Source organism: Pagrus pagrus (assembly GCF_965226575.1).
Source record: "Pagrus pagrus genome assembly, chromosome: 22".
Taxonomy (NCBI): domain Eukaryota; kingdom Metazoa; phylum Chordata; class Actinopteri; order Spariformes; family Sparidae; genus Pagrus; species Pagrus pagrus.
This window is the reverse complement of record NC_140204.1, coordinates 23837387-23852657: the sequence shown is the minus strand read 5'-3', so window position 1 is coordinate 23852657 and position 15271 is coordinate 23837387. Positions and strand designations below refer to the sequence as shown.

Genomic DNA, 15271 nt, shown 5'->3' with positions numbered 1-15271 from the left:
TGGGAAGGGGCAAAAGTTGTCTTACGGGGGGAAATAATAGTATATGCCTCATTTAGGAAGAAACAAAAAGAAAAGGCAAAAACTTCACTTGAAAGGAAAATTGAGGAATTAGAAAAAACACACAAAGCCTCTGGGGAAACCTCAGTATTGGAGAAACTTAAAGAGGCCAAAGTAGCAATGAATGACTTCTTAAATATGGAGATAGAAAAATCATTGTCCTTCTTAAGACAAAGGACATATGATGGAGGCTCCAGAGCAGCAAAGGTGTTAGCTTATAAACTTAAAAAACAGCAAAAGAGAGTATCAGTGATGCAACTTAATAACAAATGCACAAAGGCAGTAATTAGAGGTCGAAATGAGATAGGAAATCAATTTGCAAAATATTATCAAGAATTGTATGATGCTGCTCAAGATCCTGTACATGAAAAGAATTTCATTAATTTTTTTCAAAAGTTGAATTTACCTAAAGTGACCGAAGAACAGAATGTCACACTTACAAAACCAATAACAGAGGAGGAAATGTATAATCATATTAAAAAACTTAAACTACATAAGTCACCTGGGAGTGATGGATATACAAATGAGTTTTTTTAAAGAATTTCAGCTGGAGCTTGTCCCACTTTTGTGTAAAACATATAACTGGGCATTGGACAAGGAGACATGGGCAACAACATGGAATTCAGCCATTATAACAGTATTGCATAAGCCAGGTAAAAATCCAGCAGATTGTTCATCTTATAGGCCAATTAGTCTTTTAAATACAGATCATAAACTTCTATCCTCAATACTAGCTACTAGATTAGCACAAATTATACCTCATCTCATAAATCCAGATCAAACTGGCTTTATTAGTCAAAGACAGCTTGTTGATAATGTGAGACGAACATTAAACCTTATCGAGATAGCACAGAAAAATAACTTACATGTGGCAATAGTAACCTTAGACGCCGAAAAGGCCTTTGATAAGGTCTTATGGCCTTATCTATTCGAAACCTTAAAGAAGTTTGGTATACACAACAGTTTTATAAGATGGTTGAAAGCTATGTATAAAGAGCCAAATGCCAGGGTCAAGGTTAATGGGGTAATATCTGACTCTTTTAATATTTCTAAAGGTACTAGACAAGGAGACCCCTTGTCCCCATTGATTTTTGCATTATGTATAGAACCACTGGCAGAACGTATTAGGTTAGAGCAGAAAATAAATGGTATAGACATAGCAGGAGTCAATCATAAACTGTCAATGTATGCAGATGATATAATAATCTATTTGTCTGATCCTGAACAGTCAATTGAAGCGTTGATGAATGTAATTAGGGAATTTTGAACCATTTCGGGCTATGCACTGAATGTTAATAAATCAGAAGTAATGATCATGGGTGGCACAATTAGTGATGAATTAAAACATAAATATACATTTCATTGGGATGTGGAAAGGATAAAATATCTTGGGATTAATATAACAAAGAATTTGGACAACTTGTTCGCAAAGAATTTTGATGAATTAATAAATCAAATCAAACAGGACCTAAACAGATGGTCCATAATCCCATTCTCCTTATGGGAAAGAGTCAAAATTATACAGATGAACATACTACCAAGATTTTTGTTTCTTTTTAAAGCACTACCTATATATATTGCCGCTAGCATTTTCAAACAGTGGGATTCTATTATAAGGAAGTTTATATGGAATGGCAGGAAACCAAGAATTAAAATGAATTATCTTAAATTGCCAAAAGAAATGGGTGGCCTAGACCTTCCAAACCTGCAAGCTTACTATCAAGCAGCACAAGTAAGAAATGTTAAAATTTGGATGGGAGAATGTTCACATACAAAATGAGGAGAAATGGAAATAAACTGTGGAGATATACCACTAACTGCTCTCCCTTTTTCCAAATACAAAAAATCATATATTGAGAATATTGATAATAGATGGGTAGTTGCTACACTTACGGTTTGGAGGGAAGTCTGCCGCAATTTAAAATTAAAGGAAGATGTAATTTTTTTGAAAGAAATAGGGAGTGATCCAGACTTCTTTCCTAATAGAATGGACCAAACGTTTAACACATGGGCATCCAAAGGTTTATGTAAATTTGGACAAATGTTTGGGGATAAAGAAATGAAATCTTTTGAACAGCTGTCGTTGCAATATAGTTTACCAAAGTCTCATTTATTTCGATTCTTCCAAGTGAGAAGCTATGTTTTTGATGTTGTAAAAAAGAAATCTATTCAAGAAGTAAACCCCCTTATTAAATGCATGCTTAAGATATATGATTGTGGTGCTGAAACAAAACTTTTAACTAAATTGGTTAAAATAATACAAGCAAATAATCAAGATAAACAAATGGATCTTAATGTAAAAAACAAATGGGAAAATGAAATTCCCTGTAATATCTCACCAGTAGATTGGGAACAAATGTGTAAAAACATTCATGAAACAACTAACTCAAACTACTGGAAAGAATTTGCATGGAAGATTATAAATCGATATTTTAGGACACCCCAAATTCAAAGTAAATATAGAAGTAATGTAAACTCAAGCTGTTGGAGGAAATGCGGGGAGCAAATAGCACACCACAGTCATGTATTTTGGTCATGTAAAATTTTAGGTGTTTTTTGGGAAGATTCTGTTAGAGAACTGTCAAATATTTTTGGCATCTCTGTGAATAAAAATCCATTAATTTTATTACTTGGAAAACTTCCAGAAAACATCAGGAAAAAAGATATATATTTATTTTTAATAATAAGAGTAGCATTAATTAAACAAATTACAAGAAATTGGTTAAAAGATGATAATTTAAGTAATTTCAAATGGAAAGATCTTGTTAATGAGATATATGTAATGGAAAAAATAACAATGAGAATTAGAAATCAAGTTTATATCTTTGAAGAAAAATGGGAAAAATGGGTGAGGTATGTGGCAAATGGCATCTCATGATTTGGAAATTATGTTTCTCATAGATATTATATATACATTTTGTCTTGCTTGTCTTGTATACTTGTAATGAATTACACATTGCCTTCGCTTTTGAATACAGGCATAAGCAATTGTAAGTAAGTACACATGTGTTTGTTGTTATGGTACCTAGTGCATATATTTATGAAAATGCATCCTCTGAATGAAACCTTATGTAATTATTTGAATTAGTAATTGTTATTTTCTTATTTATTTATTTTTACTTTATTACAATGTCTGATTATTTTGTATTATGTTTTTTGTTGTCTGTTTGTTAATTGAAAGAAAAAGATAATTAAAAAAAAATAAATAAATAAATAAATAAGGATTGGCCCATTAATGTAATTCAGGAAACAAACTGACAGAGTGGGGTTATCACTGTAAGATGAAAAAAGTACTGTTGGTAAAAATAGCAGATCTGGGGGTGCCCCAGTAGCTCAGTTTTTAGCGCGTGCGTCCCATATTCAGAGGCCTTGTCTTCGCTGCAGGGTTCAAGTCTGACCTGCAGCCCCTTTGCTGCGTGTCATCGTCTCTCTCATCTCTATTATATTATAATATAATATTGATTTATATTGGAAATTCTTAACACATTTCCACATAAAAAAGAGAATGCACTGTCACATGTAAGCAACTGTTGATTTCATGTAGGCCGGAGCCATACTTCCAACCTCTATACTGACCTGGGAACTGAGATCTGGGCGTAATGGTTTCCATCCCAGCGCACCCGGAGACCGAAGGGCGTCTGCAGCGTGATGTACTGACCGGCAAGACTGAGGGATATGAGAGGAGAGGGGGAGTGAGGGAGGGCCACCCGCAATCCATTCACCTGCCAGAGGGGACAAAAAAGAGAACATGAAGATGATGAGAAACAGAAGCTACAGGTACAGTTAAAAATTACCAGCTGTGACTGTTTCTGCTGGTAATGTTTTCCCTTTGTGAGTCTGTGTGTGTTTGTGTGTGTGTCATCATGGCAAAATGTGGTGCTGGAGACACCTTTTGCAGGAGCAAAACTAACACAGAACCACAACAGTGTCACAACCGTGCAAGATACAGTCACAAACTTTGCAGGTGTGTACTTAGAAAGTAGAACATTTCTCAAGAAACGTTGCATATGCCTGACGCTTGTTAAGTAAGTATAAATAGAACATTTCTCCAGAAATTGTACACGTGCCTGATGCATGGTGCATATTCTGATCCTAATGTCACCAGCACTAAGTATTAAGAGTGATACCTCTGTCATTTTGGTTCATCAGCCAGACACTGTGTGTGTGTAAGAGAGAGAGAGAGGGGGAGAAAATGGCAGACAAAAAGATGGGTGACCGAGTTACCAGCCACGGATATTTGACTGACAGTTAGAAGTACTTAGTGGTACTTATTTACCACAAAATGCTAAATTAGTAGTAGTGGGAGTAGTAGTAATGGTGTAAGCTGTAACAGCAGCAGCAGCAGTAGCAGTATTATAATAATAATAATTATTATTATTATTATTATTATTACTGTTTTTAGTATTCACAGTAGTAGTACTAGTGAAAGATGTAGTAGTAGTTAAAGCAGGAGTAGTAGTATAAGCTGTTATAGTAGTAGTTGTATTATTAGTACTACCCTAGTAGTAGTAGTAGTAGTCGTAGTAGTATTGGTGGTTGCAGTAGTCAAACTGCATTAGCTTGAGAACCTAAGAGATGAAGGTTTAGTTGAAAGATCAAATGAGTTGCCTGAAAACGCACAATATTGCTATGAAAACAGGGCTGAAAAAGCTTAATATTTTAAAAAATTATAAGAGGTAGAAAAAGATGTAATAGAAGCTAGGCGTCCATTTAGAGCATCTTTAACATTTGAATGGTTTCTTCAGAAGAATTTCGGGGTGGAGTCGGTTTTCAGTCAATGTTGAAATTTTTTAAAAGAGTTTAAACAATACGAAACCATAGATGTACTCAAAAAGCTGAACATCTTTAAAGTCGAACGATTTAGAGATGTGTACATAGGTGGTAGAACTTGAAAGTGTAGTAAATTCAGGGGATTAAAGATGTAATAAATTAACTTTGGAGCTTATGAGAGAGTTGGCTGGAGTGCTTGTCACTTGAAAGCTTGTACAGCCAAAAATGTAAGTCCTATTTCTATAATAAGCACAATAGCTGAAAGAAGACAGGATTTACATGTCTACATGTGTGTGTTTAAATTGTGCTTGAGAAGTGAAAATGGTGGAATGTACAAAGAAAAAGAAGAAAAAAAAAGAGATATTTTTAGCTTGATATTTTAAAAAGTAAAAGTCATAACCATCATGTCCTGAAGAAGCTGAACATTTTAATAGTTGAACTCTTTCTGGACCACAAAGTATGAAGGAGTTGAAAAGCGCAGAAAAACGTACGGAAGACGGAAAAAAATAATAATACCAGACGTACAATTATGTCAATGCTGACTCAGCATCCACACTATGATGAAGTATGATGAATGATATGTAGTGTGCTATGTGCTTATAGTACATCACACACACTAAATGTAGGCTGAATTACATGATGGGTATGGTCCAACCCATGAGTACTGAGTACTTATGTAATAATGTAGTAATGACCACTGAGTAATCAAGGGTCGGAATGTCAACATGTTGAAGGGTGTTGTGGCTGGTGTAACCCCATAACAAGATGGTCTCTAGTTGTTACATAGTTTTTCAGTCTGATGCATCAGAGATCAGAAGATCGATGGATAAACCAATCGCACAAGGATTTAGATCTCCTGCTGTCTAGCTTTGGGGGATGACGGTGTATTGACACTGAGAAAACCTGCCTAATCTGCGTGCAGAACAAACAAGTGTGGGAAATGCTGAGGAGGACCAATGTGGACAGATTTCAGGGATTATGGCATCAAAAGAGATAAAAGTCAAGGAATGAGGATTAGATAAAAGGAAAGGGTGACTAGAACAAGAGACAGGCTTTCAGTCATCCTCCTGTGATAGTGACAGCTTGTAAAAGTTATCTACAGGCACAGAATACATTGTATGTTGATGTCAATGTTGCCCATACTGACCAGCGTCTTCCTGGCCTTCATCAGGGTCACAGTGATTCCATTCACAGTGACGTAGAGTTTTCTCAGGTAGGACACTCCTGACACTCCTCTCTCCTCATTCTTTGCCTCCACAGAGAACCAAGGACCTGTACAGGGAGGACAAAACCAAACGTAACCAAGGATATTGTGTATTCATACTAAAAATATACCAAATAAACGTCAAGAAATATCTGATAACTAGCTTTCATATGATGCAATAGCCTGATCAAATTCACATGCAGTTGGTCAGTAATCCAGCGTCCAACTTCTGACAGTCAGTGCATTTACATTCTGCAGTAACGTCAGTAATCATGTAGCCACATGAGAAGATTGGGTTTGGCATAGAAATACGGTTTTATACAACTGAATTGTGCAAAAAGTTGGATGAGTAAGACTAATGACCACTAGTTATTTCAATCTAGCATGTAATTGTAGTGCCACCGGGACCTTCAGGGGATCAGATTTTACCAGATCACTTGAATATATGTGTCATCTAAATGTGTTCACAATGGCATAAGAGTTGTGGCAGGTTGAGAATGTTGCAAACATGTGAGGTGGTGACATTAACCCTTTCATGTATGACTTATTAAATCACATAGTCATATTGTTTTTCTTTTGTCTGTTTTCACTCTTAAACAAGTAGAAAATCACACCAATAACATTTTCCTCCAAAATATGTTATTTTGAGTTTGTAAATGCGTCAGTGGTATAAAAAGTGATCCAGGAATACCTGTTCAAACCTTTTATGCTTCGACAACCAGACAGATAAAAAAGATGTGAGAAACCCAGATATCAATATTAACTTCTCGTACATCTTTTTACTGTGCCTAAAATACATCTGTCCACTCAGTGAATGTTTTGCGCCAAAGGGTATATTCTGCCTATTGGAACTACTATTTAGATAAAATCTTAAAACTATCTAATATTGCTGTTTAATACAACTATTCAAGTGTACTGTAAATTATATTGAAATCATAAATGAAACATGTAAAATAGGTGGATCAAGAGAGGCAAAATATACCCTTTAGTGCATATTGTAAAATCTGGATAACAATATTTCTAACATCTTATTTAACTGAATTTCTTTTTTCTTAGCTGTCTGGTTTTCTGAGAACGAAAGGATTTAACATTTAATCCAGAGGTACTGGTAGCTGGGAGATGGCACTCCAACTTAAATGGTGAAATTGGCTTTGAAATATCTGTCCACCGTTTAAAAAGACAAAAAAGAAAAAAGAAAAAAAAGAATGACAGAGACACGTTCCTTTAACCAAGTTGGTGAAGATGAAGTAGTTCTGTTCAGGTGAAAGGGAATGAAAGGCGCACATCTACATGTCTGAACCTGTACCTGTGTTGTTCTTGCAGGTTCTGGCCAGTGTGTAGGTACATGTTCCCATGAAGCTGTAGAACTTCTTGTCAAACGTTGTGTAGTGAGGATCCCCAGACACCACACAGTCCTGAGAGCCTGAGAAACAGGGACAAGCAGCCTGAACAACCCTAGAACATGAGACTACAACAGAACCGAACTCACAGTCTGAGGCTTTGGTAACAATGGCTACTGCTTTCCTAAACCATAAACTCTCAACAAAGCAATGACTGAATAACTGGCTATACCTAACAAGGCATCAGCTAATTTGAGTTTCAGTGTTAGTTATGGTATCAATGGTACTAATAGAAAGAGCTGTGACAGATTCTGATTTATTTCAGAATAGGGATAGTAAGCCCTTGGAACACGTTTAGGTTTTTTAAAGAGATACCAATCAAAGAAAGCCCCAGTCGGTGATTGTATTGAGTTCGCAGATCTAGTGGCACAGCCTGGAATTAGCATCAGGACTTTGGTACTGTGGTTGTTTCAAAGTGTAAACATAATCATCCATGTAATCAAAAGGGAAAAGCCATTTGAAGTGCAAAGAGTAGTGTGCAGAGGGCAAAGCCTTATTTCCTTACTTAAAGTGATCGCTATGTGCCACAATTTATTTGCAGGTCATTCTGAATGTATTAATGAAGATGGTTTTGGATCTACATCTCAAAACATCTGCTAAACCGTAGCAATGGGATTATATTCTACACTCTTACTGTAAGTACCATATCATTCATATTGAGTTCAGTTACCGCATGGCTAGTAGTACAAAGGCTGTTAACTTACCGGTGGGATAACATCCCAGCTCTCCATCCTGGACTTCACACTCGTGCATTGGAGGGCATTCAGAGGCCACACAGGTAACGAATGGAGCGTCACATCTACATTTCAGCTTACAGTCCTCTACATAGAACTCCTCTCCAGGCTGGCACACACACAAACACACACATTTGAAGTATGTTAGCAGGAGTAGCTTAAATAAAAAATCATGAATGATGAATATAAATTGTGTTGACATAAGTGAAGACGCAGGGTCACTGGAGGAAATGGGTTTCAACACAACTGACAGTTCAATATCTTAACAAGGTGAGCACAGCTGCTGGTTTTGTAAGTAGGATTTTCCAGTTTTCCAATTTTACACTTTAAGAGGACACCATGCAAACAAAAAAATGTGCTGAGGAATGTACAAAGACAGGACACACACACACGCACAAACACAGACACAACTGAACCCAAAATGTCCTCACTATGGTTAAAACTAAAAATGGTCTCCCAGAAATAGCCCACCCCCATAATACCTCATAATACTGGCCATTGGTGTGTTTGCAGCCACACGAACTCTTCTTGACACACTTGCCAGCACTTAGGACGTAGCCGGGGTCACACACACAGGCCTCTGAGCAGGGCCCACTGCAGGAGGGAGGTTTTCCAGAACATGTCTCCTGACAGGCGTCTGCACAGGGCTCATAGTGGCTGTTGGGGGGACAGCTCAGAGCTAGAGGGTGGATGGGAGGCTGAAGTCAGTGATAATATACGCAAAGAGGTATACAGTATGCTAAGACCTGGGCCTGTATTTATCAAGTGTCTTAAAGTTCCTCTCTGTAAATCTAGGATGGAGGACACTATTACCTCAGGTTCTTGACATAAATTGGATAAAAGATGCATCATCAAATGTTTTAGTTCTGCTTTGTGGAACAGCTAAAAGAGACGAGCCAGAGGATCTGTGGGGCCCTCCTGGCTCATAAACTCAAAGCATCTTTGAGCTGTAGTCAGGTGCAAGGCCATGTAGTGCCTCATAAACTCATAAAAGAATTTTGAAATCAGTACAAAAACAGGCAACCAGTGTAAAGACTCTAAGATAGGCATAACATGTGCTCTCCTTCTATTCTTAGTCAGCACTCGTGCAGCAGAATTTTACAATAGTCAGCCTGCTAGGGATAAAAGCGTGCATTAGTCTCTCTGTGTTGCTCAGAGAGAGAAATGGCCTCACTTTGGAAATGTGAGGGCCCTTGTCACATTATCTTTATGAGGTAAATAAATACATTTCCTGCGTAAAATAAGTTTTGATTTATTACTGACAGAATCATCCCTGTTGTCAAGGTGCATTTGTTCCATTGCAAAAATGTACAAGGTTGAGAACCTGGTCTCTGCAGGGGCATATTGTGTTCTCCCCTGCAACCTGCACAATGCCAAAGTGGAAAAATCATTTGTTTTGTTTTTTTTAAACAATCTTGTTAGCAGTGAGCTTATTGTCATCATGAGTTCCCAAAACATTTCTCCTCATGAAATACTCCTAACTTTTGGCTTTTACTCCAAATAAGAAACTTTAACCCTAATACCTTCCCTACATTCCTCCATCCACTTATCATTCTCTATCTTGTTCACCCAGCACTCACGGCAGAAGGTGTCATTCCTCCAGGGTTCAATGTTGACCCCACGGTCCTGGCATTCATTGACGTAGGCTTCGATGGCTTCACAGAGAATAGGCTTGGCTCCATCCAGCTCACAGAGATCAAAGACACAGTCCCTGAAGTAATTCTGAAGACACACGCGTGCGCACACACACACACACACACACACGCAGAAAAATTGAGTCAAAGTGAAAAAAGAATCTACCAAGGTGCATTAGTCATATCTACAATGTGTACAAAAACTCGAACCATGCACACAATACTAAAAACCTTGAAGCTCATGTATTTAGAGTTCAGAGATCTATAGTTTCAGGAAAAGTGAAACGGTTGAAAAAACTGAAAGGCCAACAGTTACTCATGGTGCACCACTGGGGTTTGGTGTGTGTCAATTATTAATAAGCACAGTCTATCAAGACTTTTGTGGCAGGGAATACATATCTATATATTTTTCAGAGTTGGCAGACAAGCAGTTCCACAAAACCAACTTTGGCTAATACTCAGTTGTGACTTTCTACAAGGATGGAAGAAAGACAATGGAAATTGTCACTTGCTTTAGTACGTGTACTGACTTACATTGGGGTTGACCCTGGGGTGGCACGCAGCAAAGGGACCCTTTTTGTCTAGCAGGATGCCGCAGTATCCAGAGCTCTCATACTGTTGCTGCTCTTCTTCATCACACCCAGGGATGGTGGTGTTGGGCTTCTTATTACACCTGTCAACACAGACAGTCATTTAAAGAAGCTGTGTGTGTCAGTAAGCTTTTATCACTAGCAGTTACAATGACGGGGTAATTCATCTGTACCCGTTTGTTTAGTATGGAGCTCTAAAGTATTCCACATTAAATAATTCAAAAATACATTTTAAATAAAACATAAAAAGAGAGCATCATTTGAGTATTAAAACTGGGGTTAGTAAGTTATTATATTTGAAGAAAAATCTCTTGAAATCCCAACAGCAATCAATAAATCAAATGCTCTGACAAATGCAAGAAAAAAAATCAGTATCTGTGGCTGTTGCAGGCTTCTAATAAGCCCATCCATTTGTTTAGTTGGCCCGGTATGAAAAGACAGCCACACTGGATAGCCTGTCTGGTAGACAGAGAGGTTTCCTGTACTGTCTACCTACGTACCTGCTTGCCTGCACACGTTCTGTGCCTCCTGAGCCTCCTTCAGAAACTAACATTAGTTAGCACAAAGCGCACAAATATAGCAATAAGTAACTGTCGCGGCAGGTTTTCTTAAGACCGAGATATGTTTGTGACGTCTATTGTTGCTAGTGTTTGATTGTCTCAAGGAGCTACGAGAGATTGTGGAGCATAGCGAACTAGCAGCTAACACATCTCCCAGCTGGCCAGCAAGAGCTACAGGGCAGTCAGTGTAATAAGGCAGAGCACATTCATGTTTTTTGGAGGAGTGACACTAGAGGTTGTCTGGGGGGAGGGGTGGGATTTGATCAGTTGGATACTATTAAAATTTAACTCGCTCTTGCCGGTTTCTACAATCTTACCAACCCCAGCTTTAATCTAAAACAATCTCCGCTCAGTATTATTTTGATGTATGGAGATATAGAAAGCCGTTAGTGAGACTAAACCCTTAAAGTGTATATGTGGGTGTCCTAAATATTAATGTATGCTACTCACTCTGGGTCTGTGTTCCAGCTGTGTCCAAAGTCATTGGCATTGTTGGTCAATGACCCATCTGGTTTGCGGAAATCGTCTTTAGTATCTCCATTGTAATCTCCACATAGTCCACACAGCTTGTTTTGATAGCTGCAGATTGCAGGAAAAAAATCGGTAGGTTAGACATGGACGTGGAAAGAGGAGCAACAACCCAGTAAGAGCTAAATCTCTAACTTTTGTGAGTTTGCCACTTGTTTTCATACCAGCCAAGTAGTGTTTTCACTGATTATCAGTTTGTTTTTGGCATCATTTCAAAACGTCCATTAAAAAGAGGATGCAGTGTGTGGTTGGGGTAAGAACACATATCAAGAGTCAACATCTGTTCAGTCTTCACTTACTCTTTGATCACTTTGATGTCCATGAAGTGGTTTCCGTCATAGCGAACAGTTACACCAAAGTTCATGGACACAGTGTAGTGCTTTCCTGACTTGAACACAGAGACATCAGGGACTGGAGTCACTGGCAGGTTAACATTGGTCCCATTCACCTGTATGGGGAAAGCAGCATAACAGAGGAAAAAGTGAGTTAGTTATCAAAAACTCTATGGAGTATGGAATCTCACACTTAGAGTTACAATGGCATTAGTAACCTAAAAGGTGCATGTTAAACATCTTTGTTAGTTCCTTCCCTCGTGTCTTACCTGCACAGTGCCACCTTTGAGGATGGAGATCTTCACCATATATACATATACATGTACGGCCTTCACATAGGAGATGGTGGGCTTGTTAAAGCGATTTTCATTGTCCACATGGACCTCAAAGTGTGGCAAAGTTGTTTCATTGCATGGTCCAGACATCAAATAACTGCAGTTACCCATGAAGTTGTACTTGCGTTTGTCAAAGGTGGTGTAGTGGGGATCACCGGATGCTATGCATGTTGACGTACCTACAGGAATGAGAAATAAGATTTGGCATGGGAGCAGTCGTTTGGTTACAAATAGTTTAAACTAAACAGTTAAAGATTAACAAAGCCCTTACTAATCCTATCGACAGAAAATACGAAGATGGTGGCAACTATTCACCAAATTAGTTGATAATAAAAAAGAGATGACGCAACTTTTGCTGAACAGCAGTCACTGTGATCACAAATGAGAATTACAAGTAAATATTAAATACTAAAATGTAGCACAAGTAGTGAAAAGCCATCACTTATACAGCAATATGCAAGTTTTCTAACATACTGTATCTAATAGCCACACTGGCCACAATAAGCTACTGGATATACCAGGAAGTATAAGTGTAGCGGAAAACATTTTTGCACAGTGCTGTGAATAATTTGTCTCGCCACTGCAAGCTAACTATCAAGCTAGCAACTTGAGGTAGCTCACTCGTAAGTTCACATTTGTGAACACACAGCTTTGCCTTTATGATTGACTGCATATCACCACTTCACAGGGCCTTTGAACTGAACTTTATATTTTACCAGAGACGTAGTATATCACATGGCATTGGCCAAGCGATTAATTTTGGAATGTACACTTTTGCCTTGAGATGTGGTTGGAGGACACATACTGTAGTTTGAACTACATCATTTTGAGCTGCTAGCTGCAGTTCCTGTACCACTTTTTTGACAATTTACAAGACATTATTACCTTTAGGATAGCAGCCGGCAACACCATTAACCTCACGACACTCCTCAGTAGGGTCGCAGGAGTTGTCAACACATTCCAAAGTGTAGTTCCCTGCGCAGCGACACAGCTTTGAGCAGCCATCACCAAATACAATCTCGCCAGGCTGTAACAAAATTGAACAAAGGATCAATGCTAAGAGGGTCATGTCATTATAACTACATATTACAATCTTGTAATTTGCTGTCTTGCCATGGTATCTTTGTACTGACCAGGAATTTATGCAAATGTAAATATCAACTAGGACATCTGACCTCATAATAATTATTCTGGTCATCCAAACAGCCACATTTGTCCAGCGGCACACAGCGACGTCCCTTGAAGACAAACCCTGGTTTGCAGAAGCAGCCACTGATACACGAGCCAGAACAGTTGGTGGAGGGTTCCATGCAGGTAGGGATACAAGCTGGACCACAGTCTATATACTCTGCATCAGGGGGACATGGGTCTGTACAGCAGAAATAAAAGGAATTATAATAATAATAAGAATAATAATAAAAATAATAATAACTAAATGAAGAAAGAAAGAAAGAAAGAAAGAATTAGTAAATAAGTTTTATTGGAAACCAAAGCCAAACTTTAACTAGCACAGTTCATACTTGGCGGCTTGGATGTGCTTGGTCCAGGAGTTGTTGGTTTAGGTGTACTTGGTCCAGGAGTTGATGGTTTAGGCGTACTTGGTCCAGCAGTTGATGGCTTAGGTGTACTTGGTCCAGGAGTTGTTGGTTTAGGTGTACTTGGTCCAGGAGTTGATGGCTTAGGCGTACTTGGTCTAGGAGTTGTTGGTTTAGGTGTACTTGGTCCAGGAGTTGATGGCTTAGGCGTACTTGGTCCCGGAGTTGTAGGTTTGGGTGTACTTGGTCCAGGACTTGATGGTTTTGGTGTGCTTGGTCCAGGAGTTGTTGGTTTAGGTGTGGAAGGTCCAAGAGTTGTTGGTTTAGGTGGAGTTGGTCTTGGAGTTGTTACCGGTGGTAGAGGAGTTGTTGGCTGAGCTATAAATGAAGATAAACAATGTTTGTGAAACATCTGTCATTGACACAGTTTATAGGTATTCCTGATGGTGCAGAGAGTGAATTCCCTCTGGTTAATTTCTTACCTGTGCAGGCCAAGACACACAAGGCATCAACAGCAATGTCTGTCTTAGGAGTTTCTCCAAAGGTACCCACAATTACAAACTGAAACACATACAGTATAAATGACATAAGAAAGTCAATGTAAGTCCATGCACACACACAAAAAGTGTCAAACAGAGCTCTAGTATTAACCTGAACGGCAGTAGTTCCCAAATAGCGGATCTCTGCAGGCTTCCAGCCTTGACCCTGGTTCCCCCTGACAGAGAAAAGAGCAGGTCCAAGGTTTCCGCCTGGTAAATAGAAAAGAAAACTCAAGCTAAACAACATTTTGATGCTATTTGTGTTCCAGTCTGTTGACCATTACAATTAATGCAGTCATCTACCTGTGGTGATAGTGTGGACGCTCAGCTCCATGGTGGTGCTGGTGCCATACAGGTAGTAGTGAAAGATGAGATCCAGACATCCAGAGAGAGGGGTTATTAAAGGACTTTTGATCTGAGCCTTGACTCCAGGGATAGCCTCAAAAGAATCCAACAACATGTAGCTGCCCACTACATATGGAAGGATTAAAAAAAAAAAAACTGCTAATCAGATAATAATAAGACAAACAACAATATAATAAATACTTTATCATGTTTATGATAGATTCTCTAGACCCCATATTGTGCATGTATTTAGTGGCAAAAGGTCAATAATCGACACTAGTTTGATTATGATACATACCATTGATCAAAAAGTATTAATGCAAGCAAAATGTAGACATATATCTTAAGAAGGTAAAATCTTGAATGACAGTGTACCATTCGGTGTGTACATTGTAGTTTGTCAGTGAATAAAGGCTGCAGCTTGATTCACTGACAAAGACCAAAGTAAATCTCCCATTTGTTGTTTCACAACTGCTGGAAAACTGAATACACATTGTTCACAATCTCCCACTGTCCTTCTCATTTGTAGCTAATTAGGCAATTTCACAGACATTGAGATAAAAATATTTATAGAGTTATACAGTATAGCCACCACAAGAAAATACCGTACAGTCCCTTATTGATTCAGTAATTTATTCGGAATTGCCAGCATTTCTTCTGTCAGTAGCTTTTCCACATGGCTGAGGGCTCCGCTTGCCCACTATAACC

At 38.5% G+C, this 15271-nt stretch overlaps 1 protein-coding gene across 1 annotated transcript in view; it reads right to left on the bottom strand.

The window, feature by feature from the left end:
• The window catches only part of zanl (zonadhesin, like), a gene marked incomplete at its 5' end in the record, with an annotated part of 95824 nt that extends 81146 nt beyond the window's left edge, over positions 1–14678 (bottom strand). Inside the window, 16 exons of the mRNA XM_084343706.1 lie at positions 3634–3779; positions 5975–6099; positions 7338–7454; positions 8136–8274; positions 8648–8844; positions 9746–9887; positions 10334–10472; positions 11400–11528; positions 11777–11925; positions 12079–12323; positions 13030–13171; positions 13320–13513; positions 13665–14057; positions 14162–14240; positions 14331–14428; positions 14522–14678. Coding sequence (XP_084199832.1) covers positions 3634–3779; positions 5975–6099; positions 7338–7454; positions 8136–8274; positions 8648–8844; positions 9746–9887; positions 10334–10472; positions 11400–11528; positions 11777–11925; positions 12079–12323; positions 13030–13171; positions 13320–13513; positions 13665–14057; positions 14162–14240; positions 14331–14428; positions 14522–14678 — 2591 coding nt within the window. The remainder of the gene's footprint in view (positions 1–3633; positions 3780–5974; positions 6100–7337; positions 7455–8135; positions 8275–8647; positions 8845–9745; positions 9888–10333; positions 10473–11399; positions 11529–11776; positions 11926–12078; positions 12324–13029; positions 13172–13319; positions 13514–13664; positions 14058–14161; positions 14241–14330; positions 14429–14521) is intronic.
• Positions 14679–15271: the final 593 nt, after the last annotated feature.